The following is a 27,961-nucleotide window of genomic DNA, read 5'->3' as shown; positions in this document are numbered from 1 at the left end:
TTCTGGTAGTTCTCTGTTGATGTGCTGTTCCAGTCGTTTTTGGATAATCTTCAGTAAAATCTTGCTTGCATGTGAAATCAGTGAAATTGTTTTTAGAGGCTTTAAATTGCATGGGAGAAGACTGTCCATCTATTTTTGCCCCCTGGAGAACAGCTGGTAGATTTGAACCATTTGCCTTCAGGATTGCAGCACAGCTTCTTAACTCTAGACCATTAAAGTTCCCTGGATGCTGTTGTTATGTGCCATCGAGTCACCTACGATTCATAGCGACAGTAGCTCCGACATCTACTCTATCCTAAGCCAATCTAACCGTCTCCAACAGACCTAATTCCGTTCCTCTAGTCACTCAGTCAATTCATCTCATCCTGGGTCTTCCTCTCATGCGCTGTCCCTGAACCTTTCCAAGCATGATGTCCTTCTCCAAGGACTGGTCCCTCCTGGCCACGTGCCCAAAGTCTGTGAGACAGAGCCTCAGAATCCTTGCCTCCAGGGAGTAGCCTGATTTCACCCTCTCTAGATCTGACTTGTTTGTTCTCCTGGCAGTCCACAGTATGTTCAACACTCTTTTCCACAACTCAAGCATTGATCCGGCTATCATCCTTAGTTATTTTCCAAGTCTCGGATGCATAACAAGTAATTGCAAAGACCATAGCCTGGATCAGGTGCACCTTACTTTCCAGTCTGATTATCATTGCTCTTCAGTGCTCTAGAGAGGTACTAGAGAGGCAATTTTCCCAATTGCACTGGATGCTATTACTACTCTTAATTTAGAGTTAACAACACAGAGGTTCGGGGAGGTAGAACGCTCAGGTGGTAACTGGGGACAGACGCAAATTAATTGACCAAGAGGAGGGAACAGGTCTGAGTGCCTCAGAGCCCGCGGCCACCTTCTGGCCCTGCCCCGCCTCCACCACGCCCACACCCGCCCCAGCCCCGCGAGTAGCTCCGCCCCTGGCCTTTTCGCCCCGCCCCACGAGCAACCACGCCTCCCGGCCCCCATTCGTCCCGCCCCACCCACAACCTGGCCCCGCCCCGTGCAGCTCTGTCCCCGACCCTTCGCCCCGCCCCACCCACTCTGGCCCCGCCCCCGCTACGCTCCCCGGGCCCATTCGCCCCGCCCCACGCAGCTTCGCCCTCAGAACCTTTGCCCCGCCCCCCGCGCAGCTACGCCCCCGGACCCGTCGCCTCGCCCCGCCCCGGCTCGGGCGGCCGGAGGACCCGGAGCGAAGGCGCCGGAGCCCGAGCCCGCGGCGGCGGCGAGGACGATGTGGTTCTTCGCCCGGGACCCGGTCCGGGACTTCCCGTTCGAGCTCATACCGGAGCCTCCGGAAGACAGCCCGCCCGGGCCCTGGGCCCTGCACCGCGGCCGTAAGAAGGTAAGCGCGGCCCCGCTGCGCAGGCCGCGGCCCAACCCCGGCCTCGCCTAGTCTGTGCCGCCGGCCCCGCCGCGACGCGCCTGCTCTGACGTGGCCGCCGAGCCTCGGGAGCAACGGGCCTGGGGAGGGGACGGGCTTGCCGGTAGCGCCGACGTGGCGGGCGGAAGGACGGGGGACAGGCAGCCCGGGCCGGGTCACGTGGACTGGTCAAGTCCCCGGTGGCTGACCTGGGCGACACTTGGCCGGAGCTTCCCCTGAACCATGGCTGGGCTTCCTCCAGGAGCCCGCGAGCCTTCCCTACTCTCCGGCCCCTCTGTCCCCCGCAGGCCACGGGCAGCCCGGTGTCCATCTTCGTGTACGACGTCAAGGCAGGTGCCGAGGAGCAGACCCAGGTGGCCAAAGCTGCCTTCAAGCGCCTCAAAACCCTCCGACACCCTAACATCCTGGCCTACATCGATGGGCTGGAGGTACCCATTGTTCAGTCACCCCTTCTCTGCCCTTCAGTCTGCTCTCTTCTTATGCCTGGGTTTGCACTCCTCCTGCCTGAACCCCCAGATTTCATTCCCTTCCCTGCCTTTCCCTCACCTCCCTCCAACTCCCCTTTGTCTCCTCACGCTGGTTCTGACATCCCTGTCCCTGCTTCCCTAGACAGACAAGTGCATCCATGTGGTGACAGAAGCCGTGACCCCGCTGGGAACGTACCTGAAGACGGGGTTGGAGGCTGGAGGCCTGAAGGAGCTGGAGCTCTCCTGGGGGCTACACCAGATCGTGGTGAGTTTGCAGTGACAGTGTGGGCCGGGCAGGGATGGGGCCTGCAAGTGCTGGACATGACGACTCCTTCTGCCCCCAGAAAGCACTGAGCTTCCTGGTCAACGACTGCAGCCTTATCCACAACAATGTCTGCATGGCGGCTGTGTTCGTGGATCGCGCCGGGGAGTGGAAGCTGGGGGGCCTGGACTACATGTACTCCGCCCAGGGTGATGGTGGAGGACCACCCCGCAAGGGATTCCCTGAGCTTGAGCAGTATGACCCCCCAGAGCTGGTTGATGGCAGCAGCAGAACGGTTGGGGAGAAGTGGTAGGTCCAGAAGGAGTGGTAGGGACCTGGGGATGTGGGCTGTTCCCCTACCTGTCCTGTACCGGGTGGCTTTGTGTTCCCACCACTGCCATCTGTCTGGGTTGGGCACCAGGATCCACCGGGTGGGCCCACTCCTCTGCTCCCAGAATCCTCAGGGCAGTGGGGCAGGATGGACAACATGCGGCAGTGTCAAGTGGCTCTGAATTTAGAAGCTGTGTGAGCGGGGCCAGAGGTCCTCACTTCTTTGATTCTCAGTTTCTCCATCTTTCAAACGTGGCTCATAGATTAGCTTCTTAGGGAGCTCCGGTGGCCTAGTGGCAAGAAGCTTCACTGCAGTCCCAGAGGTGCGCTGTTCAAATCCACCAGATGCTCTGCTGGAGAAGGAGAGGCAATCTCCTCTTGTGCCAGTCAGATCCTATTTGACGGTACACACACAAAATATAATAAAATTAAAAAAAAATATTAGCTTCTTGGGACTGCTGGGAAGGATCATCTGAGACATGAACCAGGGCTGCTGCATGGCGTGGTGGGTGCCTGGTGCCGTGGGCAGGCTGGAGGTGAGGCTTGCCCTGGTGGATGGTGCAGCCCTGAGTGACTGGATCACTGATGCAGGTCAGCTGATATGTGGCGCCTGGGCTGCCTCATCTGGGAGGTCTTCAATGGACCCCTGCCGCGGGCAGCTGCCCTGCGCAACCCTGGGAAGGTGAGTGTGCCACCTCTGGCCTGTTCTGCGTCACCTACCCCCTGCCAGCCAGCCAGCCAGCCACTCTCACACTGACGCTTCTCCCATAGATTCCAAAATCGTTGGTGCCCCATTACTGCGAACTGGTTGGAGCCAACCCCAAAATGCGGCCCAACCCAGCCCGCTTCCTGCTGAACTGCCGGGCGCCTGGTGGCTTCATGAACAACCGCTTTGTGGAGACCAACCTGTTCTTAGAAGAGATTCAGGTAGCCACCACTCCCATGCGTTGGACCCACCTGGGTTCACATTCTGCCTCTAACTTGTACTTACCTGTGTGGCTTCGTATGCGGATAAGGCACTTCCAACTGCGTGATCACAGTGCAGGGTAGGATTGTCCCTGGGCTTCCGAGACTGTCACCTTGACGGAAGCCGATTGTCACCTCTTTCTGATGAGTGCAAACCACTGCCCTTTTGGTCAGCAGCTGAGCACTTTAACCACTGCACCCCTAAGGAGCCCTTTGGCTGTCAAACAGGCGATAAAGGCTCACTCCTGAGGCGGTTGTTCTGCTAACTCAAAAGTCGGCCCTCAGGCGAGCTCTGGTGGCCTAGTGGCAAGAAGCTGCAACTGCAATCTGAGAGATGCATGGTTCGAATCCACCAGATGCTCTGCTGGAGAAGGAGGAACAATCTCCTCCTTTACCAGTCAGATCTGATTTGATGGTACACACAAAAAATAATGAAATAAAATAAATTTAAAAAAAAAAAAGTCGGCCCTCTGGTGGTTCAAGTCCACCAGCAGCTCACAGGAGAGATTGGCAGTCTCCTCTTGTGTGATTTATAGCCTCCAAAAACCCACTGGAGGGCAGTCAGTAGTGGGCGGGCAGGTACTCACTTCAGCAGTGAGTGCAGTGCCTAGTGTTTTGACACCGGTAGGCACTTAACGGTTGTGCCTGTGCTCCGTGAATTCCACTGGTGCGCTGGTTCTGCCTGGAGTGCGCAGTGCCTGAGACTGAAGTAGGGGAGGTGGGGGTGGGAGGAAGGAGAGTCAGACACAGACCTACCTTCAGAGATCTAGCAGAAAGTGACCAGGCAGAACCCACCCTCTCCGTGGGACAGAAAACACAGCAGGAAACCTGTGCTCTGGGATGGGGGCTCTGAGCTGGGAAATGGCAGAGGGAGGGGCTCTCTGAAGGACTTGATGGTAGGCGTCCTCCAGGGATGAAGGAATTCTGTGGTGAGGAGAGAGCCCTCTGCTTAACCTCTCTGAACCTCAGTTTTGACATCTGTGTAATGGGACTGATAGTAGTATCTGTCTCCCCTGGGGTTGTAGTGGATGGAGGAGACGGGCCTGCCTCCCCCAGCCATGTGCGAGGCACACAGAATGGCAGAACCAGCCCTGGCTCCTCACAGGCTGAGATTCTGGGGTGAGGTGGAGAGTGACAGACACTTCCACATGTTCTTGTTGTTAGGTGCCTTCAAGTCAGTTGGCACTCGTAGCAACCCTGTACCATAGATCTGAATCTTGCTCTATCTTGTGCCAGCCTCACCATCTCGATACACTCAAGTCTGTCGTTAACAGTCACCATGTCAGTCCATTTGATCTGAGGGTCTACCTCTCCTGTGTTGACCCTCCAGTGGAATCCTGGCTCAGGTGGGGGCACTTAGAGGACCTTTGGCGGTGGAGCTCCTGAACCCTACTTTCCCCTCCCCTGGGCACTTTGGGCACACTGGATGTTTGTTATGTGGAGTTCGCACATGGCTGGCCTTCCAGTGCTATCTGGCTGGAGCCTACGAAGCACCTGCCCCTCCCGACAATACCACAGGAAATGCACTGTTTGTAGCCAGTCCTGAGGATGTGGGAGGGCATTACCCCTCTGTCACTGGGCAGAGTGGTGGAGTGAGCCCCGGCTGTGGCCTTGATGTGGGGTCCTGGTTGGAGTTGTCCCCTGGACCTTGGGTTCCTCTGATCCCTGTGGTCAGAGCACAGGGCTGCCTTCTGCACTGGGCCAAGATGCTTGAGGATAGCCAGCCCCTCCTCTTCTCCAGCCAGAGGTCACCTCTCCTGGACCTGGTGGTGGCCCTGGGACCAGAGGGACAGCAGAGAGCACAGGGACTTTGGGAGCATCCAGGGCTGGGTCCCTTGAGCCTCATCCTTCTCTCTGTGTAATGTCAGGCACAGTGCAGAGGAGCAATGTGAGTGCCAGATCTCTGGGTCAGACTCTCCCCTCACTGCTTGTTAGCTGTGTTACCTTGGACTAGTCCTTGACCTTTCTGTTCCTCAGTTGGCACCTCCTTCATAAAGTTGTCTGGATGATTTGAAAGCATTTGCATAAGGATGCATGCATTTCAAGCTCAGGAAAGGGGCCTGTGGGCCTTAGGGAGATTAAAGAGGACCCTCAAGTTGATGGTCACGTGTTTCAGAGATGGTGAAACATCATGAGGATGGGCCAAGGTTCAGAGCCATTCATTGTTCATAGTCATCGTGAGTCACGGTTGACCCAAAGGCATATAACAAGAAGTTGACGCCTGGTCCACTTTGGCTATGCAGGAAGACGGTGTCTAGTGGTGACTAGCGTCTGATCCCCGCCTTCCCCTGTTGGCTGTGAACCTCCTCGTCCCGGTAGTGGAGTTGCCTCAGTTTCCTCATCTGTATGATGAAGTAAATGGTATTTACACCTTGAGACTGCTGTGAAGTGTAGAAACAAGGTGATAAAGGCCTGGCCCCTGAGCGGCTGACCTCCTGACAAAGTGCAGGTGCTGGAGGCAGCAGTGAGGACGACAGTCTCCAAGTGCCCAAGCACCTGCTGCATGCCGGATGTTTACCTGCTTTCTCCCCTGAGTCATCAGAACAGCCCTGGAAGTGATACCGTTACCGTCCATGCTACAGATGGAAAAACTTGGCTGCAGTCCCTTGGCTCCTGTGTGAGGGAGTGGGGATTTGAACACAGGCCCACACTCTCCACTTCTGCCCCTTCAGATCGGCCTGTTGTTGCCCATGGTTCCTGTTTCCTGTCTGCATCCTGTCCTTGCTCCCCTAGATCAAAGAACCAGCCGAGAAGCAGAAGTTCTTCCAAGAGCTGAGCAAAAGCCTGGACTCATTTCCAGAGGGGTTCTGTCGGCACAAGGTGCTGCCCCAGCTGCTGACCGCCTTTGAGTTTGGAAGTGCTGGAGCTGTGGTCCTCACACCCCTCTTCAAGGTGAATGGGGTGCGCAGCCTCACTGGGGACACTTGGCAGGCGGCAGGCCAGGGTCTCTGGGCTCAGAGGACTGGCTGCAGTAGGGAAGGTGCTAGAGTTGGGGTCATCCAGGGAGGAGTAGCCTGGCTGGGCACATCCAGGTTGGCAAGCCAGGTCATTTGGCCAATTACCAGGGAGCCTGAGGACTCTGTCCTTGGGGACAAGTGACCTTGTGTCTCCAAAAATCTTCCATATGGCCCCTGTCTCAAGTCCTCAGCCCACCCTCATTTCTCTGAGATGGTCTGACCTGCCACCCCCATTCCTTGGGCCCAGAGGCTCCTGCTGGTCACCCCATTTCCCATCCTCCTCTTTGTTCCCTTGGTCCTAGCTTGCCTGGCTTCTGAGTTAGATCCTCTTCTTCAGACCTTTATGTGGGCACCTGCCATCCCTGGCTCTGCCCACTCTGGGAGAATCCTTCTCTTTGGGGAAGGGAGAAGGGGGGGTAGAGGAGGTGAGGAAGAGACAGCTAGAGTTCAGGTAGCCCAGGCGTCACAGCCAGAGTGCCAGGCAGGTGTGGGCAAGGGTAGAGTATGGGTGCCTGCTTCTGGAGGGGGCCCCTCAGTCTCCCGCAAGAAGTCTCAACCCAGCAGGGGCGCAGGCCAGCCAGTGAGATGGAGCGAGGGCAGAGGGGCCACTGAGGAAGGGCACTTCCTTCCCCACTCCCACCTCTGCCCTGGGAAGTTGGCAGGAAGGGAGCATGTGGAAACCTGTGGAACCCTTGGTGCCTGACCCTGGCCTCCCTTGGAGGAGGCTGAGCCCCGGCCTGTTCTCCCCACAGGTGGGCAAGCTCCTCAGCGCCGAGGAATACCAGCAGAAGATTATCCCCGTGGTGGTGAAGATGTTTTCCTCCACCGACCGCGCCATGCGCATCCGCCTCCTGCAGCAGGTGGGCGCCTCGTCAGACCCCACCCTGCTGCTCAGGAGGTCCCTGCCTCCCCGAGCCCTAGCTGGTCCGTGAAGCCCCTGATCTCGGTGCCCAGGGCCCTGGAGTCCCTCACTACAACACCCACAGGCTGGGGCTGTATTGAGACCAGCTCTTGGGGAATTGGGGTAATCTTAGGGTCTGACAGCCCTCTGGATTCAAGTCTCTGACACCCTCAACCCCTTGCCTGGAGGCCTCATTCTCTCCCTGAGTGATACTAGTCTCTTGTCTACCCCAGGGCAGTGGGGGTCAGACAGGATGGATGGGACTATGGGATGGGAGTTTCCTGAGGGCCAGGGAACATTGGTGACTCACACCCTGGACCACAGATGGAGCAGTTCATCCAGTACCTCGACGAGCCAACAGTTAACACCCAGATCTTCCCGCACGTGGTGAACGGCTTCCTGGATACCAACCCCGCCATCCGGGAGCAGACAGTCAAGGTGGGTATGGTCAGGCCTTGAGTGGCTGCCCTTGGTGTCCCAGGCTTGGGGGGGTTCACCCTGGATTATGTAGGCCATGGAGGTGCGGCACACCAGCTCACAGTGTGCAGAGAGACTGTGGGTGCAGAAGGTACAGCCGCTGAGCTGTGAGGATGGGGGTCTTCACCCACAGTCCTCCGGTCAGCAGACCGTCTCTGTGCCCCAGCCCTTTGCCCCTTCAGAGCTTCACCTATGGCTAGGGAATGGGCTTCAGTCAGTACACTGATTTGATTTTTTTTTTCTGTTAGAAAGTGACCTGAATCAGGGAAAGGAGATGGGGAGTATGGAGAGCAGGGTCTGCAGTTTTTAAAAGTGTGACTTTGCTGAGGAGGTGTCCTTTAAGGAGAGGAGGTGAGGGGGCAGGCCTCATGGGGATCCCGGCAAGTGTATTCGTTGCAGCAGGAACAGCAAAGGCCCTGAGGTGCGAACAGTGTCTGTAGACACACGTAGAGAGTGAGAGGGGTCTGAGATCTAGGATGGGGGAAGGGGTAGAGTCGGAGTGGTAGCCGATAGACAGGGACGCTGGAGCGTGTGGCAGGGGCCTCGTACAATCACCAGGAGTGACAGGGACAGAGCAGAGCAGCGCAGGCACCGCTGGAGGATGGACTGTTGGACAACGGTAGAAGCGAGAGGTCTTGGACGGTTGTAGTGGCCCAGGGGAGGTGACAGCAGCTTTGAGCCCTGCGGTGGCAGCATGGGAGAGCAGGCGTGCCTGAGGTCGGGTGGCATGGATGGGGCTCTGAGGTGTGGGCCCCACGCAGCACAGGGCGACGTACCAGTCACTGAGTAGACCGGAGGAGGTTTCAGCTCTTAGGTGGCCATGGCACATTGAATCCATGTCTGACATTTAGGGGAGTCAGCTGGGATCCATACTGAATGGTGAGCTCACTGGGGGCTTTGGAAGTTGTGTGACAGGACCCTGGGGGGAGCACAGAGCTGAGAAAAGAGGCCTGGTATTGGGGGCAGCCAGGCCAAAGCATAGGAAGCTGCAAAGGGAGATGAGGCAGCCTGTGAGGAGAAGCAGGGAGGCTTGTTTTCCAGGAAGAAGAGACAGTAATGTCAGAGCCACAGGGTCTGTTTGGTGAGGATGGAATTAGCAACTTGGGGGTCCTGGGAACCTCTGCCAAATCAATGTGACAGGTTCGGGCTGGGGGGTGCATGGTTAAGAGAGGGGGCACTGAGAGAGCAGGAGAGAAATGGGAGACTGCAAGTGTAGACAGAACATTGAAGCTTTGCTGTAAAGGAGAACTGAGAAATGGGGGTCTTCTTCCTCAGCATCTGGGTCAGGGCCAGGCCTGGCTGGGGAGGAGGCGCCACAAGGGGGCTGGGTCACAGTGGTAACTGAGACAGCAGGGAGAGTTGCACTTCCGGGCCCCCCTCTCACTGAGGACACTGACTGAACTGGGAGCCAGTGGAAGGCTGGGGTGTAGAAGAGTGAGGTGTGCGGCAGAGGTGAGGAGAGCAGGGCAAGTTTTCCAGAAATGAGTGAGGGTGGATGGGGGCCCAGAACTGAGGACAGAACAGCAGCCACAGCCCGTTGGAGGCATGGGGAGGAGGCTGTTATTCAGGGTCTTGTAGACTTACACAGGGTGAGGGTCATAGAGGTCTTTGGGATAGATCCTCCCAGCTGTTGCTGGGTGCAGGACAGCTTTGGGGTCTAAGAACCTAAATTGGGAAGGATGTGATGCAGGTGGGAGATGATGGGATGGGCAGGGGCGTGGGTCCTGTGACAGGCTGGGGGGCTAGTTCTGGGAGGCCTGTGGCAGGGCAGGCAGAGTTCTGCGGGTGCCTGAGAGCTCGGGGGTCCTGACTGCATTTTCAGGATTTAGAACTGTGATGCGGATTAAGGGGACAAGAGTGGTGGCAGATGTCACAGGCAGAGACATGTGTTTGGCCCTGGGTGGATGGACCTGCGAACCAGGCTGAGGTCCCAGACCTGCTTGCTGTCCAGTGGTCTGTGCAGCTCTGAGGGCCTCTGCTGGCTTCCGCACGTCACCCATAGTCTCCACTGTCCCCACAGTCCATGCTGCTCCTGGCCCCAAAGTTGAACGAGACCAACCTCAATGTGGAGCTGATGAAGCACTTTGCACGACTGCAGGCCAAGGATGAGCAGGGCCCCATCCGCTGCAACACCACAGTCTGCCTGGGCAAGATTGGCTCCTACCTCAGTGCCAGCGTGAGTGCCCGGGCCGGCCCTCTGTGTGCTTGGACCTAGCCCTGAGACTGAGGCTCACGTGCCAGTCACACATCCAGTGGGTCAGCAACTTGAACCCGGCCTTGCCTGGCTCCCTGGACTAGGTGCCCTCCTCAGCCAGGGTCGATAGTCTCAAATGCCCACAGTGCCTGCCAGGTAGGAGGGAGGGCTAGCATGGCCAATAGGACAGGTAGGAAGAAGGTGCAGGCCCCCTCGCTCAGGGCAGCATGGTGCCCGAGTGGTCTGTGAGGAGTTTGAAGTTGGTTCCCCGCCTTGGTCATGGGTAGTGAATGCCGTCATCTGTCAGCCTGGCACCCTGGGGCGGCCTCAGTCTGGGCCCCGGCGATGACCCTACACGTCTGGACCCCTCTCCCTGCCCAGACCAGACACAGGGTCCTCACCTCTGCCTTCAGTCGGGCCACCAAGGACCCATTTGCTCCGTCGCGGGTTGCGGGTGTCCTGGGCTTCGCTGCCACCCACAACCTCTACTCGATGAATGACTGTGCCCACAAGATCCTACCTGTGCTCTGTGGCCTCACTGTGGACCCAGAGAAGTCTGTGCGGGACCAGGTGAGTCACCATGGGGGAGGACCTGGGTCGGGGTTTCCTACTGCTTGCCTGGCAGGCTCCTTGGAGCCCGAGCCCCAGCTTTGCCCCTTGTACCTCCTCAGGCCTTCAAGGCCATCCGTAGCTTCCTGTCCAAACTGGAGTCGGTGTCGGAGGATCCCACTCAGCTGGCGGAAGTGGGTGAGTGACCCACAACCGTGTCCCCTTGGCCCCCTCCCTCAAGAATAGACTTGACTGCTCCCTGCTCCCTGCCCCCCTTTACAGATGGGAGAGCCAAAGTTGGAGAGTGGCGGGGTCTCCTGTGGATCACTGGGGGTTTCTGTGGGAGCCTGAGGTCACACATACCCCTCTCTTCCACCATTGCCCAGAGAAGGACGTCCATGCAGCCTCCAGCCCCGGCGTGGGAGGAGCTGCAGCCAGCTGGGCAGGCTGGGCTGTGACTGGGGTCTCCTCACTCACCTCCAAGCTGATCCGTGCCCACCCCACGGCCACCCCCACTGAGACCAGTGCCCCCCAGCGGCCCGTACCTGAGGGTGAGTGTCCCAGGGCTGAAGGGGCCAGTCCCCAGGGGATGGCTTCAGGGATAAGAACATTCTAGCCTCTATGCCCTTACCCCAGCCACACACATAGCAGTGGCCTCTGCCCACCCTAGACCTCCAGGAGCCCAGTCTGCGGTGCTTAACAAACCTCTACTTTCCAGGACTCCCTGCCCCTGCCCCCACCCCTGTCCCCGCTGCTCCTGCTACCTCAGGCCACTGGGAGACCCAGGAGGAGGGCAGGGACGCAGCAGAGGACAGCAGCTCTGCCGACAGATGGGATGACGAAGACTGGGGCAGCTTGGAGGTGAGTGGGACTCGGAGCCTCCTTGGGTCTCCACCCTAAAGGCCAAAGGAGTTCCCATGGGGCTTGGCTGCAGTCAGACATGTCATCGTGTGCAGAGCATCCCTGGCTAAGAGGTGGCTAAGAGCCACAAGTGGCTCTTGTGGGCCCCTGAGCCCCTCACTAAGCTCTAGGGACCCCAGGGAACTGGGTGGACAGTGAGAGGAAGAGGAGGCCCCAGGGCCAGCTTCCTGCATTTCAGTCTCCTCACCAGGCGTGTGAGGAGGGTATGGGGCATCTAGAGTGTTCTCCTGCCTTGGAAGGGTGATAGAGGGGCTTGGTTGTCCTCAGAGAGGTGGGAAAAGGCTAAAAGGCAAGAGTGGTCCATGGCTGGTCACATGCCCTTTTGTGGGGGTGGGCTGGGGCCGGATGGGATGATGGTCCTCTTCCCACCCTGTAGCAGGAGGCAGAGTCTGTATTGACCCAGCAAGAGGAATGGAGCACCCAGTCTGGCCAGGCAGGGCAGGTGAGCCTGATAGAGCAGGGTTGGGGGGTGCCCCTGGACGGGACAGGTCCTACTCTCTTTTCCTCTGACCCCTGCAGGCCAGCAACTCGGACCATAAATCCCCAGATTCAGACTGGAGTAACTGGGAAGCTGAGGGCTCGTGGGACCAGGGCTGGCAGGAGCCAAGTCCCCCAGAACCACCCCCAGAGGACACTCGGCTGGCCAGCGAGTATAACTGGGGCAGCTCAGAGCCCAGTGACAAGGGTGATCCATTTGCTGCCCTGACTGCACGTCGGGAGACAGGTGCTCAGGTAAAAAGAGGTGGGAGGGAGCAGAGGAGTAGCCAGTGGTGGCCCGAGCAGCTCTCAGCACAGCAGCCCATGCTTCCCTTTGCAGCCCCGGCGGGACTCCTGGGGTGACGACAACTGGGAGGGCGTGGACACGGACAGTAAGTGCCTGCCTGGGCCAGCGGCCACCTCACCCCGCACCCCTGGGCCAGGCGTGGGCAATACACTGACCTGGCTCCCCTCCCTGGGGTCTCAGCTGCCCTCCTCCCGCCCTTAGGACAGGCCAAGGCAGAACTGGCCCGGAAGAAGCGTGAGGAGAGGCGGCGGGAAATGGAAGCTAAACGCGCGGAAAGGAAGGCGGCCAAGGGCCCCATGAAGCTGGGCGCCCGGAAGCTGGACTGAGCCGTGGGGCCCCGGCCGCGGAGAGCGGTTCCACGGTGTATTTATTGTACAAACCATGTGAGCCCGGCCTCGGTAGGGCACATCTCAAGTGTATATAATCAGAGACACAATAAATTCTATTTCACACCCTGTGTCCTGGGCCCAGTTGGGCCCTGCGAGATGGCCGGGGTCCTGTGCCGCTGCAGGGACTCGGAGGCCGCCCTCCGCACCGCCCGACATCATTTGCTTCGAAAGCCAAGGAAAAAGGCACAATCTGGTTTATCAGTTTCTAGGCAACGCTCCATGGGAGGAAGGACGGCCGAGCTGCGGGCATCCAGCACGGGCCCCCGACCTAGACGGGCCCCGAGCTTCTGGGGGCTGCGCTTGGGGCCAAGTGGGCAGCCTTGACTAGGTCGCCAAGCTGGCTAACAGGTCTGCGGGCCCCAGGGAGCCCTGAGTGCGGGGCAGGAGCCGCTCTGTCTTCACCGAGGTCCGCCGAGGGCGGTGTCAGCGGCGGCGCTGGGGCACGCAGGCCCCGTGCTGGCGGCTGCGGGCGAAGCCGGCCTTGCAGACGCAGCGGAAGGAGCCGCTGGTGTTGACGCAGCGCTCGCTCTTGCACAGCAGCCCGCGCTGGTTCAGCTCCCGGCACTCGTCGATGTCTGCGGGAGGGGCAACAGGTTGAGATGGGGCAGCGCCTGGCCCCGCCCCCAGCCCGCCCGTGGCCCCGCCCCTCTGCGGCCACGCCCCGCCCCGCTCACCAATGCAGCGCGCCCGGGAGGAGTCCAGCTGGAAGCCGCCGGGACACTCGCAGACGGCCCCGCCAGGCCGTGGCACGCAGCGGCCGCTCACACAGCGGCACTCATCTGAATCCTCTTCCGAGCTGTCCTCCTCTGCACCGGCCGGGGGGACACGGGCGTCAACACAGCCCCAAGGATGGCACCGACCCCTGCCCTCTCGGGCCCACTCACCTCGCGGGGCCTTCCCCAGCAGCAGGGGACTTGTATCCCAGAAGGAATTGCTCTCACTCTGAGACGTGGGGCACTGGGACCCTGGGAGGAGCGGGTGCATTCAGCGGGTGCATTCACCTCACTCTCCCTGGGACCACCCCTCCCAGCCACTCACCGGAGCCGCGCGGAGGGCACGGGCGACACTGAGCGCCCCAGCCGCGGCCCTGGCGGCAGCAACAATCTTCGAAGGTGAGGGCGGGTCCGGCCAGGGGCCCCGAGCACATGCCGTCGTCCCCACGCTGGCCCCAGCACACGTCGCGCCGCTCCGGAGCGCGCTCTGCTGGAGGAGGTGAAGGTCAGGGGGAGCTGAGGCCAGGGTGCGCACCCTGCCCTTTCCCACTGCGCAGGATCACAGCAGAGTGACCATCGCCTCACCCGCTGGGCTCTCAGTGAGCTGGCAGTCACGGCCAGACGGCCCCGGCACCCAGGGCGGGCGACACTCGCAGCGGTAGGAGCCTGGCAGGTTGATGCAGCGGCCAGGGCGGCAAGCTGCTGGGTCCTGGCATTCGTCCACGTCTGCGGGCAACAGGAGGTGGGAGCGGTGGTAGTCAGGGCTCGCTGGGGCTCCAGTCCCCCGCCCACCCCGGGCCGGGCCTCACCCATCTCCTCCCGGCTCAGGCACTGGCGCTGCGCGGGGCTGTACTCAGCAGGGGGCGTGCAGGCGCAGCGGTAGCCCCCACGCGTGTTCTCGCACACGCCGTTCCGGCAGTTGGACTCGTCCAGGCACTCGTCCACGTCTGCGGGCGTCAGGTCACATTGGGGGTGAAGTGGATGCCTCGGCACTGCGCCCCCTGCCCGTCCTGGCACCCCGGGGCCGTCGCTCACCCACGCACTCCAGCAGGTTTCCGTCGTAGTAGAAGCCCTGCTTGCAGTAGCACTCGTAGCCAGGCTGCGTGTTTACGCACTTGCCCTCCTTACAGATCTCCTGCCCGAACAGCATGCATTCATCTATGTCTGCGGGAGGGTGTGCAAGCAGCGCTCAGTCCTGCCACCCGGGGAGGCAGTGTGGCCACTGGTGCGCACGCTGCAGGGGGAGTTTCCGGACGATGTCAGGGGTGCCGCGGGGCTTACCACGGTGCGCGGGGATGCCGTAGTTGACAATGTTGTTGTCCTGGGTGTAGCCCTTCCCATCTGGGCAGAGGCTGTGGAACTCGGCTGAGGGGAAGGAAGGAGGCCGTCTGAGCGCACATGCTGAGCTCGCTCTCCACAATCTCCAACTACTTGGCCAGAGCCCTCTTTCCCTTCTCCATTCGAGGAGAGATGCAGGCTCTGAGAATGAAAGGGGCCTGGCCGCCTCCTGACCTGAGCTGTAGACTGGGCAGGGGTAGATCTCGCAGTGGTCGCCCCAGCCAGCCCCCAGGGAACAGCAACACTCCTGCTGGGTGACGTTGGTGGCCAGTACGCTGTCACAGAACACCGTGTCATCGAAGTTAAGGTAGCACTCCTTCTTGTGATGGGGCTGCTCCACCTCTGCACGGGGGTGAGGGTCTCAGGGTTGGGCCCCAACTTGCAGGGTCTTCCTCACCCCCCACTGCTTTTCCTTGCCCCCACCCCTCCCAGCTGCCTTATGACAGCCAGCCTCTTCAATACCGCCTTCAGGGCCCTGCCACACTTCCCCCATTCAAAGGGTTTTCTTTCAGATACACTGATTCAGGAAGGGGGGATCAGGTGGAGGGGGCCTGGTGGTACTCACCCTCACAGCCGTGCTGGTCCTGGGTGGGTGTGAAGCCCTCATCACACACACACACGTAGGAGCCCTGCAGGTTCTCACAGGCCCCATGGGGAAGGCACAGGCTTGGGTCCTGGCTGCATTCATCTATGTCTGCAGAGGGTGAGGTACACAGGCAGGGAACAGTAAGAGTGACACACTGCCTTCTGTCCCTGGAGGTATGACCCAGGCCTCCCACAAGTTCAGGATCCAAATCTCCAATTTTATTTCAAAAGTACACCCAAGAAGTCCCAGAGACAAAGAGTGAGTGTGTGTGTTCCCTTCTGTCATTCCCAAGGGCATACCTGTCTACTCTCCCCTAAAAACACAACTTTGTGCTTTGTATGTACTCTTCTCTGGTATTAAAGAGCCAGTCCATTCTCTTCTCTGCTAAGGGGACTCTTTCCAGTGTCTGGCCAATTGTCACTTCTTTGCAAATCCACATCCTCAAATATAAGCATTCACACAGAAATAAGTATCCACACATAACCATAACCTTTGTAGGATGCACAGCGACTACCACATGGGAGAGTTTTGTAGTCAACCTATATAATGGTGTAGTCAACTTATATGATGCACAATTCATCTGTGTAAGCAAGTGGCAGCTCTAATCCATCCAGCCCTCTCCGGACACTCAGCACTATGAAATGTAAGAAATGGTGGACATCTCAGCCTCGCATCAGCTTGGAAGCCTGGATCACTGTCCAGTTCCTAGTGCATAACATGGTCCTCAGTAAACTTGTTAGAGAACTGAATGTATGGGCTAACACACATTCCCTATGGGAAGGCTAGTGGATCAACACCTGTCAAAAGCTTGGGTTGCACCTGGCACACAGTTAAGCAACATGTAAATGTTAGTCAGCAGTACAACTGTTATCACTGGTATTCTAGGCAAGAGTGGAGGAAGAAGTGCCCAGATGGGTGCAAGGAATGACAAGACCATACCAACAGGTGCCCTTCCCCACCCCCTCTTGCTCTCCAGCCATTCCCTCCATACCTTGGCACTTCCTGCCTCCCACCAGCCGGTGCCCCTGGGGGCAGAGACATCGGTAGGAGCCATTGATGTTGATGCAGTCACCCCCAATGCAGGTGGCAGGGAAGTCACACTCATCGATGTCTGGAGAGGGGAGTAAGGGGTAGACATTCTCAGAGGCTGACTAACCTCCAGCTCACACAGCTGGGAACTGCCAAGATGTTTAGGGGTCCATATTCCTATGGCCCATCTTGGGGGTAGAAGGGGCTGGACTTGGGTTCCTGGCTTGGCCAAGGTCACCCTGCACTCAGAAGTGAGCCCTCCCAGGCCTCACCCTCGCAGCGGCTCCGGTCCCTGGACAGGTGGTAGCCAGACAGACACTGACACTGGAAGGAGCCTGGTGTGTTGGTGCAGATGCCATTGTCACACACATCCCCAGTCTCGCACTCATCCACATCTGCAGGGCAGATGTCACAGGGTCAGGCTCCAGGTGGTTGTGGGACCCTGGCACCCCCTAGCTGCAGTGGCAAAGCCAAATGCAGCAGGGTACAGGAGACCCATGGGCCCACACCCCCTGTCAGCACCCAGGAGGTGGTCAAGTCAGGTGCTGTAGGGACCTTAACCAGGATGAAACTGAAGAGTTTGGGCCATTTAGGACACTTGCCCTGCTTGCTTCTCTCATCCACCTACACCACCCCCATTTCCACACTGCACTGGGCTCCCTCCAGCCTCATTTCTGGGCCTGCATGGCTCCCTTCTTCCCATGTGCATAAGCTCTTTGCTTCTCTTACAGAATATAATAATTTCCCTTATCCTTGGTTTCAATCCCCTAAACACCATGCTTCTGGAAACTCTATGAATTTTGATAAATGTTGATAGTTACAGAAAGGCTTCATAAGCCTTTTGTTCATAGGATTTTATCAGTTGTGCCTGACTCAAAGGCAACAACAGGGTCAGAAAATGTTACACAAGAAAGGTGATGAAACCTTGCTTGTTCCCATTCTATCCCACCTTTGTCCAGTATATCCAGCTCTTGCTGTGCCTAATTTATAAATTAAGCTTTATCCTAGGTGTGTATAAGGAGTCTTGGTTGTACAGTGGGTTAAGCATTGGTCTGCTGACAGGCTGCTTGACCGAATCTCTGTGTGGGAGAAAGATGTAGCAGTGTGCTTCTCGAAAGATTAGAGACAGCCTTAGAAACCCTAAGGCCAGTTCTACTCCATGCTATGTGGTCACTGTGAGTCTAAACTCATTCCATAGCTGTGGTTATTAAAACGTATGTACATATAGGACCAGTCTATATAGAGCTCTGTATAATCTTCAGTTTCAAGCATCCACTCGGGGTCTTGAAATATTTCCTCCAATGATGGGAGGAACTACTAAATTTCTCCTGCTCACGGGTAAGAACAAGGCTCACCCCTGAGCAGAAGCCTCACTACCATCCCCTCAGATAGAAGCTGGTCACTGCCTGCACCCTTGACCCTTCCTATCCTGTTGTGTCTGTGTCTATTCCTCCCGCATTTTCAGCCTCCATGTAGTTGAGCTTGTCCAGCCTCTGGCCCCACTTCCCTTGACTTTCAGTTTCTGGGGTCCTCACTGCAATGGCTGCCACCCCCTCTCTGGAACACAGATGATCTGCTCCACTTTGGAAAACTCTGGCTGCTTCCCAAGGCCTCTGGGGCCTCCTCTTGTCCATCAGGGTCTGGCAGCCTCCCTCTTGGACTTCTTAGATGTCACTGGGCCCCCAATTCTGGTGACTCCTGGCCCTATCATCCCACAGCTTGAACCCCAGGGCTCCCCAGTGGATGATCCTCAAGCATCTGGAGCCCATCAACAGGAAAAAGCATTCTAAAACCATTGGTAAGCTTCTCAATTTCCCATCCAGAATGCTTCAGGATGGAGCTCAACATGTTACTGGGCGCTAATCCTGTTTCTCCAACACTCTGTCCTGCTTCTCAGCTTCAGCCCTCTGCTTGCATGCTGTTCGTTCCCGCTCACCCTTCTTTGCTTGGCCAGTTCCTAGTGATCCTTTAGAGAAAGCTCAAACCACCGCCGCCTCGCTATAGTGCCCCCGCTCCACTCAGGCCCACACAGTGTGTGCAGTGCTCCAATTTCTGTGAATCCTTATTCCTAGATTTTCTCTTGGTGCAGAATAAATATATGGGGGAGCGGGTTAGCTATCAACGACCCTTACTGTTTGGTAGGGTTTTTTTCCTGTCAAATTTAAGTAACGTTCTTTGTAAATTCAGCTTCAAACCTAGCCCGCCCTAAGACCCTAGGTAGAAATTCTGCCACCTTTCCTGGGCAAGGTCTGCTGAAATAATGACCCGATCCCAGCGTGTCCGTGCAGGAGATGGTGGTCAAGAGGGGTACAGGGCTGGAGCTCACCCAGGCAGCTGCGGCCATCGGGCGCAGGCTCGTAACCCTGGGCGCACGTGCAGCGGAAGGAGCCTGGAAGGTTCTCGCACCAGCCTGGCGAGCACGGGTTGCCCTCTGCGCACTCGTTGATATCTGCGGCAGATAAAACTCGTCGGTGCTGGGCTCCAAGCCTGCGAGAGCCTCCCGCTGCCGGGGCTTCTCTGCCTCCTTAGCAGGAGGACCTCGCCTCACCTCCAAGCCCATTGGCCCCCGCGGCCCCGCCTTCCACCTGGGCCCACCCTCACCGTGGAGGACCACGCCCACTCACCGTTGATGGCCCGCCTCTCCTCACCATCACCCTGCCCAGGCCCGCCCCTTGGGCTCCGAGTCCCCGCCTTCCACCAGGGCCCGAGCCCCGCCCTCACCGCGGCAGGCCCCGCCCCCTTGGCTGCGGTAGCCGGGCTGGCAGGCGATGCACTTGAAGCTCCCGGGTTTGTTCTCGCATTTGCCGTCTGGGCAGGAACTGGGGTCTCGGCATTCGTCTATATCTGCATGAGGAATGGGAGAAGGAAGACGGCCCGTTTGCGGACCTCAGGACCAACAGGATCTTCGGTAGGGAATCCTGTTAGATTAAAAAGGGTCTCTGCCCCAATGTGTAAAACGTCCAGCTGGAGAAAGACAGGTGTTGAGGCCCCCGCCTCTAGATCGAGAGACAGCGAGGACCCTTCCTTCCCTTCACCCTGAATGAAGTCTCCCCACCTTCGCATACGGGCGGTCGGGAGGCTTTGAGCCGGTAGCCAGGGTAGCAGTTGCACTTGTAGTGCCCCGGGAAGTTGATGCAAAAGCCGCCGTCTCCGCACAGGTGGGGCTTAGCGCACTCGTTCAGGTCTGGGCGTGAGGAAGAGGGTCCACAGAGTGAACAAGGTGGAGGGAGAGCCCCATCTTATTACATATTCAGCCCCACTGTCCCTCCCTGTCCAATCGGCCCGAGGTTTCCCTCCAAGCCCCGCCCTATCCAAACCAGCCTGTTCCCGCCCTGTCCAATCGGCTCTGGGCCTCCCCTCCTGGCCCCGCCCCATACTCACCCACGCACGAGCGCCCCCCGGCACCCACGTGCAGGCGGTAGCCACGGTTGCAGTGACAGTTGTAGGAACCTCCTGTGTTCAAGCAGATGCCTCGCCCGGCGCCGCATGGCTCTGCGTCGCACTCGTTCACATCTGAGGAGGATCGGAGGGCAGGGAGACGTCAGGGTGGAGTCAGGTCCAGGGTTGCTTGGCCCGGACCACCTCTCCCGCCACCCACTCCGCGCTCACCCACGCAGTAGCGGTGCTGCGGGTGCGACCGGTAGCCTGGGTTGCAGTGGCAAGAGTAGTCCGAGGGGCCCGGGATGCACTCGCCGTGGCCACAGATGTTCTGGTTCAGGCGGCACTCGTCCGTCTCTGGGGGCGGGAAGACAGAGTGCTCACTCTCTCATTCTCAAAGTCTTTGACTCCCATTTCTGATTATCTCAATTACCTGAGCCTGGTCACATCATCACTTCTGGTTCCTGCATCGCCCATATTTTACAGCTGTAGGACTTCTGACCTCTATGCCAGATAAACCTGATTTCATGACTCCCAACTAGCCCTAAATCAGGACCCCAGGTCCCTGACATTCTTAGTCCTTTAAGCTCTTGGTTCTCTGCCCCTACTCATTTCAAAACTTTCAATCCATTCACTCCCAAATCCAACAACTACATCGTCATCCACTTAAGATCACTCATTTCAATACCCCTACTACCTCCGGGGCTCTGAAATGCACCCCTTCACCAGTCCCCTCAGACGCTAAGCCTGCAGTCTCAGTCACACCAATATCTACGGGCACAGTGACCCCCCAACGCCACTCATCTCAGAACCTGAGCCTCTTGCAGAATGCTTGACTGCCTCCACACTCCAAGGGGAGGGGGCTGGTTTCCTGGGGAATGGGGCTTGGTGCCAGGACTCCACAGATCCAGGGACTTCTACTTTTCTCTACTCTTGGTCTCCACTGCCCACCAGTCTCATCTCCAACCCCTTTCCCCCACAGAGCCCAGGCTGTGATGCTGATTCTGGACCACTCCAAACACACCTGGTCAGCCAGCTTTGAAGGCATTGCCCCCCCCCAAGTGCCTCTCTCACCCTGTCCCCAGGTCTCCTTAGCACTCCTTCCCTGAGCCTCCCCATGTGTCCCTTCCTCTGTATTTCACAGCCCTCAGCATTGTAGCCAGGTGATCCCAGGCTCTGTTGGTCCCCAGGGCACCACCTTCCACCTTTCCCTCCTGCCCTCATTCCTGCCCAGGGACTCACATCACAGCCCAGGGATTCAGTAAGGCTGACAGGCTCCTTGTGATTTTGGCGTTCACACAGGAGCAAATTACTGAATTTCTCTCTATGACTCAGTTTTCCCACCTGAGAAATGAGGCTTAACAGTGGCTGCTTCAGAGTTTGAGAAGTTTAAATCATATTTTGCATGGAAGACTCAGGGCCTTGCCTGGCACACAGAAATTGCTCAGTCAGAATTAGCAGTTATTATGTTCCCCAAACCCTGCAGACATATTCCCACAGCCTCTGGGATCAAATCCAAGCCTCTTAACCAGGCTCCCCAAGTGAAAGCCCTTCCCTTGCCCCAGAACACTAATCTGTGTGTGGTTTCACCCTCCTTCCCCAGCTTTAGTGCTTCTGTGCCTTCACCCGATGAAGCTCCACTTAAAATCTCCACTATCTGCACACCCCCCTCCTATTTCCTCCAATTTTACCTTGAGCATTAGAATCTTTGTTCAGAAAGCATCCCCTTACTGCCATCCTACGTATTAACACAATCCCTGGTCGCCCTTGCTTTTTGGAGTTTTTTATAGCATTTACAAGACACACTAGAAATATGGCTATATAGTTATGTCTGTTGCTTGCACAAGGACAAGGGATTCTTGTCTGTTTTTTTATAGTTTGTATTTTTTTTCTTGTCTGTTTTGTTTACTGTCAGCTGCTGTTAGCCACCATCAAGTAGATTCCAACTCTTCAAGTGGAGCCCACATATGCAGAATAAAAGTGCTCCATGTCTATAACCTTTACAGAAACAGATTGCTCGGCCTTTCTTCCACAGTGTCTCTGGGTGGGTCTGAACCACCAATCTTTAGCTTAGTAATCACGGACAAGCCTTTTGCTCCACCCAGGGACCGACCCCCTAGTAGAATTGTTGTTAGTGGCATTCCAACACAGGGAATCACTGTGTGCGCACAGAACTGCTTCAAATCTGTGGCTTCCGGGGTGCCTCTGAAGCACCAACCCTTTTGCCCATTAAGTAAGAACTGACTCATAACTGACCCACCAGTGCATTTTCTTCCGAGGTAGGAAATTACATGGGAGGAGACTGTCTCGCGGAGCAGCTGGTGGCTTTGAACCCCATGCCTTCAGGTTGGCAGCTCAGCTGCTTAACCATAGGCCACCAGAACTCTCAAACTACAGTATGCTCTGGATAAATGTTAGTTCTCTCAACATTATGGAATGACTGGGCGAGGGGGAGGGGGTGGAGGGTGGAGGAGGAAAGAATGGCTCACGGGGCGTGGCCGCCTCAATGGGTGGGCCTTACCTGTGACCTGCGTGGGGGCAATCTCCACCGCACTGCGGGATGTTGGCAACTCTGGCAAGATGACACGCACCGTGGGCGGCGAGGGGCGGGAGATCAACTCTGCAGGTGGCGGCGCAGGTCATGAGGGGCTGGGAGAGCCCGGCTCCCAGCAGGCCCTCCCTCGGTAGGAACCCCCCCAGCCCCACCAACTCCCGGCTGTGAAGTCCTGGGCCTCGTCCCCTACAGTGACTTGGCCTGAGAATGGTTCCAGCAGTGGCCAGCTCACCAGGATATGTCCGGACAGAAGGTGTGGTGGCAGTCAGGTGACTCTGCTGTGCTGACCGCTCCTCACTCACTGGCTGCGGGTGACACCTGCCTGAGTCCTGTGACTCCCTCCCCTGCCCACCCCACCCTCTTGGGCACCGGACTCACCGAATCTGTGGTCATGCCTGAAAGGGAAGAAAACAGGGCTGTGAGTCCTGGGGAAGGGGATTTAGATCTGGGGGACTGTGGGTGGGTGGTGGGGGTCACACTCTGAGGCCCTAGCCAGTGATCAGGGACAAAGTATCAGAGGAGATGCCAGGCCAGACCTCTGTCTTCCTCTGTGTCCTCTGATGGTGGCGCCCGGCTGGGGCTCTCAGGCAGCTGCTGTGGCTTGGGTGGCCCATCCGGGTGCAGGAAGAGGGAAAAGTCGCTTTCGCCCTGGATGGTGAGCGTCTGGTGGGAGGTGAGAATGTGGTACCCCTTCCCAGCCGGGCAGATTTCCTTGAAGGCGGCTGTGCCAGAACAGGGGATACAAGGTGAGCATGCCCCGGTCAGGCACTCAGATCGGCCCCCAGCCCACCTGCCCCAGGCTCACCAGTGCCATCTGCCGGGCAGCGCTGGCACCGGGAGCCCCAGGCTTTGCCCACGCTACAGCAGCAGAGCTGGCGGGTGAGGCGTGTGGTCAGCGGGTGCTGGCACTGGTGCTCAGGGCTCACCAGGCGGAAACACAGGCTCTTCTCCTCCGGCTTGTCCGCTGGGATAGAGGCGAGACGGGTATCTGGGCCTCAACAGGGCCAGTCCCTCTTCCCAGTTGCTCCTCTGACTCACAAGCCCTGAACCCATGTAATGTCTGAACTTGTTGCCCTGACCTCATGTGACCTCCAAACCTATGTGACCATAGACCATCACTGCTATAAGCCTCGTCTCTAATGCCCATTCAGCTCCTGACTTCATGTAACCCTTTATCCCATGTGCTCCGGCCCCACAACTTGACATCCCTACTCCAGGGTCAGATCACCTGGGACCTTTTAGAACTATCTAGGTCAGACACTATCTGGGAACAGCCAGACCCAAGATCTTACCTGCTCTTGCCTTGCTCCTTTGACCCACCCTGACCTCTTGGGAATGATGCTCTGCTCGGAGCCCTCCTGCTCCCCCCAGGCCTGGAAGCCCAGGGACCCACTCACCAATACACTGCATTCGAGAAGGGCCCAGGCTATGGCCCGGCGGACAGACGCAGCGATAGGAACCAGGGTTGTTGAGGCAGTCCCCATGGCGACACATGCCAGGCATGGCGCACTCGTTGATGTCTGTGGCGAGCGGAAGTTTGGTCCCTCCAGGCTGGGGCCGTAGGGTGACAGCAAGCTGCTCCAAGGACCCTAGGGTCCTGCCCCGCCTCCTCCCTTTGCCCCCCTTAGTTCCTCCCCCAGTGAAGCGGACTCCCCTTCAGCCCTCACTATTTGGGCAGCTTACCCTGGCAGTGGGTGCTGTTGAGTCTCTTGTAGCCTTGAGGGCAGTCAGCACCCAGCTCTCCCCGCACAGGCCCGGGTTTCTGCACCCCTGTGTCTGCAGAGAGAGGAGAGCATGACAAGGCAGAGTCTAGGGGCGTGCAAGGCGGAAAGTGTTCTGAGGGGTGGGCTGTGTAGGATGAAGAGGAGTTCAGCTGTCAGTGTGAGCGCTCAGGCTACTCCGGGCTGGGCTTCCTGCGGCAGGGGGCGGGTCTGCGGATGGGCTTGGCCTGCAGTGGGGGCACCCCGCCCAGCGGGCACTCACACTGCAGCTGAGGGCACTTGTGGCACTTGCTCTGGCCCCAGGCGGTGCCCACGCTACCGCAGCAGTCCTCCTGCTTGGTGAGGCCCGGGAGCGGGTTACTGCCGCACTAGTGAGGGAGGGGTGGGGGGTGGAAAGAGCGGGTCACAGGGCGCCCTGTCCCCACCTAGGCTCCTTGCTAAGGCCCCTCCCCGCCCCCAGACTTTGAGTGGGGAGTAGGGTGCTTGGATTCCCAGTATCAAGCAATCCCTGATGGTTGGGGACAGTCCAGCCGAGGTCACTCACGGGCTGCTTGGGCAGCGTGTCCTGGAAGCAGCGGCCCAGGGGCTTCTGGGTGGGGGGCCTGGGATGCGAGGGCTTAGGGTGTGGCAGCAGGTGCTGGGAGGGGGCCGGGCCCTCAGCAGTCAAGCCCTCGATGCGGTGCACCTGCACGGAGGCCTCGGGCGGGTGGTGCACGCGCACGTTCACCACAGGGGGCGGGGCCTGCACTGGGGGCGGGACAGGCGGGCTCATGGATGCCCCGCCCCTCCCCGCCCCCGCCCCTGCCTCTCGGGTTCCCGGGGGTCGGCCCGTGGCGGGGTACCTTCTGCTGAGATCTGGCTCGGCCCGAGGGGAACCAGGAAGGCCGCATGCTGGGCTGGGGGTCCCTCCCCGGGCCCGGGCGGGTCAGCGATCACCTGGACGGCGTAAATGGCGTGCTTGCTGGCTACAGAGTCGCCCTCTGGGGCCAGGGGTGGGAGCGCGCCGGTGGACACGGCCCCTGCCCGGCCCAGCCCCGGGCCTGAGCCGCCAGTGCCCCCGCCGGCCCCACCGGCCGGCACTTGGCAGAAGCGCCCCGTGAAGTCCGGGGGGCACAGACACTGATTTCGAGAGGAGCACTGGCCGCCGTTCATGCAGGGCAGAGGGCACACCACTGTGGGAGGGAGGGCAGAGCATCAGGACAGCCCAGCCCCTCAGCCACATCCGGCCTCTCCCGGAGCCTCTCTACTCCCTCACCACCCACTGCCCCCTTGGGAAGCTGGCTTTTGTGACACATCCCTCTTATGGTGTGGAAATTGCCTTCTGGAGGGTGTATCACGCACATGGCTGCGACCCTCAATGCCCTAGTGTGTCAGTGTTTATATGACATGAGGACACAGAAGGTGCTCCAGCAATGAGAATGAGGACAGCCTTCCACTCCCCTGGGCCTCTTCCCCCCCCCTTCTCCCCACTCAGGCCTAGTTCTCTCCTCCCTCTCCTCTTCCCCACCCCCCACTCTCTTCCCTTCTCTCTTCTCCACCCCCCATCATGCCCACAGCTCTAGCCACAGCCCCCTAATTCTCTCGGACCTCTGCTGGGCACCTCCACCGATGGGACAGTTCTAAGAAATCCCTACTGCCCCCTCCAGTACTTGGATGGCCACCAGGACACACAGTCACCCAAACTAGATCTCAAGGCTGGGTCTCTCCTGCTTGCAGCTTTCCCAGGTTCCAGTCTCCATAATTCCCACGAACTCTTCACCTTCCTCCTCTTGTCCCCAGACCTGTTCTGGCTCAGACCTTGCTATCCAGACCCCTGCCTGGTTTCCTGCCTCTCTCTAGTCTGTCCACTCTCCCAGAAGGCCCCAGAGAAGCCCACCTGGGGCAGAACTCTCACACAGTTATCCCTGTGTTCTAACACTGCATTCAAAGCTCTCCCAGGCCCAGCGCCAACCTTTCTTCAGCCCCATTCCCTCTGCTCCTTCTGTGTGCATCTGCACCCCAGGCCAGCTGGACACTTCTCCCTCCTCCTCCAAATGCCACCTGTTCAGCCTCTGTCACTTTGTCCTGCCAGTCCTCCCTCCACAGGCCCAGTCCCTCATCTCTGCATGCTCTTGGATTCTTATAAGAGAGACTTTTCCTTATGCCATATACCCCCACCTCACCCCTTATCACCCAAACCCCCGCCCTCCCTCCTGAGCTGCCATCATTGCTTCTCTCACACAGAAGTATGACTTGAGGGGTGGGGAGGGGTTGGCCTCAGCTCTGGATCCCAGGGGGAGTGAATGAAGAACTGAATGAATGAGTAGATGCTATGTTCACAGGTATGTATGTGGAATCTCTCTAGCTGGCTGGCTTTCTCTCTCTCTCTCACATACACACACACACACACACACACACACACACGCACGTGCATGTGCAACATGTGCTTCCAGCTTCGGACCACTGAGCTGGTGGGCCGGCCCCAGCCCTTTCCTGCCTGTCCCAATGCTGTGGGCAGGTGGGGATGCCGCTCCATAGGAGGACAGCTGACCTCTCTTGGCTAAGAGCAGCCCAGCTCAGCCCATCCTGCCTGGCCTCCTGTCCTGGGAGGGGTGTGTCCTGGGCCAGGGGAGGCATGATCCTCTCCTTCCTGCCTCCCAGTGAGTCACTCCTAGCGGTGAGGATGACCTCCTGGTGACACCCACCCACTGTGGCCTGGGCGCTGAGCCTGGGGGATGTGGGCAGCCTGGGCAGGATGGCCAGGGGCCTGGGAGGCTGTGCTCACGGACACTCACACACATTCTGTCTACACGCACACAAACACATGCACACCTCTTTCTAAAACACCAATGCAGGCTCACATAAACACTCCCATAAATTTCAGAAACTCATAACAGTAACTAGAGGCACCCACACAGACAACACAAACAAGTCCTTAGTCACTGTGTACCACTGCAGAGCTCATAAACACACACACACACACACACACACACACACACACAAACACACACCTCATCATCACTGTCATCTCAAAGAATTGACTGGGGTTGTGTGTCTGTGAGTGGGTCTGTGAGCATGGGAATGTGTAAGGGGCTGTTTTGCTGGTGCCATCCTGGGCCTGGCCTAATTACCCTATCCAGGGGGGTAATTACTGCTGGGACACCTCCCCCAGCCTGGCCCACTGCCGGGATTACTGAGGTTAGGGCCCTGAGGGAGGCATGCTGAGCCCCAGGCCTGGCCCTTTGAAGATAGGAGGGGGTGTGGGAAGCTGAGCTAGAGGAATAATTGGGGAGACCAGGAAGAAATAGAGGGCCCTGGACAGAGCTGCTAAGGGCTTAGGGGAGGAAATCAGTAGGTGGGCCAGGAGAAAAAGGAGGGACCTCTAGACCTGAAACCCGCTTCAACGTCCTTCTCATCCCTGTCACCCTGTCAGCCCCCTCCCCACCTCAGCCCTCCTTAGAATCACAGGTGTCTGCTCCTGGCTGGCAGGTCCCTTTAGATCTTTCAAAGACATTTCCTGTTTCTTCCAGCAAGTGGCTGCTTGAGGGGATATTTACCCTTGCTCAGATTCAGACGTCCCAGCCCTAGTTCATGTCCTTCAAAACCCTTGCGTGGAGCCCCAAATGCCTCTCAGAACGCAGCACCTTCCAGGCACGGGTGGCACCCAGGACCCCTTCGTCCTGGATGCCAGCCAGTCCCGACTCCAAATGCAAAGCCCAGGCCTCCAAGCAGAGCGCCCCCCACCAGCTCCCTATGCAGACATATGCTCCGTGGAGCGGGCCCCAGTCTCACGGACGCAGGGCTGTGCCCACTGTGGTCCTGCCGCGCGTCCCCCAGGGGTGCCCGCTGGCCCTCACCCACGCGGAAGCCGGAGCCCGTGAGCGTGTCCGTGCTGTGGCCATTCTCTCCGATGAGCGTCATGTTGGAGCCCTGCTGACAACTGTCCCGACACTGGCCTTTGAGGCAGGTCCGCTTGCAGATGACCGGCGCAAAGACCACCTTGAAGCGCTCGCGGGCCAGCGCCCCGCCCCCACCGGCGGCCCGCTCTCCG

The 27,961-nt window shown here is 58.5% G+C and overlaps 2 protein-coding genes across 4 annotated transcripts; one reads left to right on the top strand and one right to left on the bottom strand.

The window, feature by feature from the left end:
• Positions 1–1,265: 1,265 nt before the first annotated feature.
• Positions 1,266–12,549, top strand: SCYL1 (SCY1-like 1 (S. cerevisiae)). 2 transcript variants are annotated; one of them, XM_006893330.1, is made up of 18 exons: positions 1,266–1,376; positions 1,703–1,843; positions 2,025–2,147; positions 2,227–2,453; positions 3,066–3,156; positions 3,246–3,401; positions 6,174–6,332; positions 7,150–7,257; positions 7,623–7,736; positions 9,796–9,951; positions 10,351–10,539; positions 10,641–10,716; positions 10,905–11,069; positions 11,288–11,379; positions 11,816–11,881; positions 11,959–12,171; positions 12,257–12,308; positions 12,425–12,549. In XM_006893330.1, the coding sequence occupies exons 1-18, from the start codon at positions 1,266–1,268 to the stop codon at positions 12,547–12,549; spliced, it is 2,364 nt and encodes a 787-aa protein (XP_006893392.1). The 2 variants fall into 2 exon arrangements, with proteins under 2 accessions (XP_006893392.1, XP_006893391.1); XM_006893329.1 differs by having other exon boundaries at positions 11,237–11,379.
• A 486-nt stretch (positions 12,550–13,035) lies between these two features.
• On the bottom strand, positions 13,036–27,954 carry LTBP3 (latent transforming growth factor beta binding protein 3). Of its 2 annotated transcripts, XM_006893327.1 has the most exons (28): positions 27,768–27,954; positions 24,774–25,103; positions 24,476–24,678; positions 24,194–24,299; positions 23,894–23,986; positions 23,608–23,730; positions 23,016–23,174; positions 22,747–22,932; positions 22,589–22,605; positions 22,443–22,515; positions 22,178–22,276; positions 19,888–20,013; positions 19,660–19,791; positions 19,334–19,462; positions 19,000–19,122; positions 18,605–18,727; positions 16,551–16,673; positions 16,241–16,360; positions 15,229–15,357; positions 14,838–15,005; positions 14,607–14,690; positions 14,361–14,489; positions 14,135–14,272; positions 13,911–14,051; positions 13,651–13,812; positions 13,497–13,577; positions 13,287–13,418; positions 13,036–13,187 (listed from the first exon to the last, which is right to left on the bottom strand). In XM_006893327.1, the coding sequence occupies exons 1-28, from the start codon at positions 27,829–27,831 to the stop codon at positions 13,036–13,038; spliced, it is 3,645 nt and encodes a 1,214-aa protein (XP_006893389.1). In that variant the 5' UTR covers positions 27,832–27,954. The 2 variants fall into 2 exon arrangements, with proteins under 2 accessions (XP_006893389.1, XP_006893390.1); XM_006893328.1 differs by lacking the exon at positions 13,911–14,051.
• Positions 27,955–27,961: the final 7 nt, after the last annotated feature.

The sequence above is a fragment of the Elephantulus edwardii genome, unplaced genomic scaffold (genome assembly GCF_000299155.1).
Source record: "Elephantulus edwardii isolate Elephantulus edwardi_28Jun2011 unplaced genomic scaffold, EleEdw1.0 scaffold00126, whole genome shotgun sequence".
Lineage (NCBI taxonomy): Eukaryota > Metazoa > Chordata > Mammalia > Macroscelidea > Macroscelididae > Elephantulus > Elephantulus edwardii.
The sequence above is the reverse complement of the archived record's forward strand: the minus strand, read 5'-3'. Positions and strand labels throughout refer to the sequence as shown.

What these genes read in the sequence shown, in the direction of transcription:
- SCYL1 (XM_006893329.1), top strand. Translation starts at nt 1,266, where the DNA reads ATGTGGTTCTTCGCCCGGGACCCGGTCCGGGACTTCCCGTTCGAGCTC. An exon ending in GGGGGCTACACCAGATCGTG is followed by an intron (nt 2,148 to 2,226) that starts GTGAGTTTGCAG and finishes TTCTGCCCCCAG; the next exon opens with AAAGCACTGAGCTTCCTGGT. An exon ending in TGTTCTTAGAAGAGATTCAG is followed by an intron (nt 3,402 to 6,173) that starts GTAGCCACCACT and finishes TTGCTCCCCTAG; the next exon opens with ATCAAAGAACCAGCCGAGAA.
- LTBP3 (XM_006893327.1), bottom strand. Translation starts at nt 27,831, where the DNA reads ATGACGCTCATCGGAGAGAATGGCCACAGCACGGACACGCTCACGGGC. An exon ending in GAGCCAGATCTCAGCAGAAG is followed by an intron (nt 24,679 to 24,773) that starts GTACCCCGCCAC and finishes TCCCGCCCCCAG; the next exon opens with TGCAGGCCCCGCCCCCTGTG. An exon ending in CTGCCCAGTCTACAGCTCAG is followed by an intron (nt 14,691 to 14,837) that starts GTCAGGAGGCGG and finishes CCTTCCCCTCAG; the next exon opens with CCGAGTTCCACAGCCTCTGC.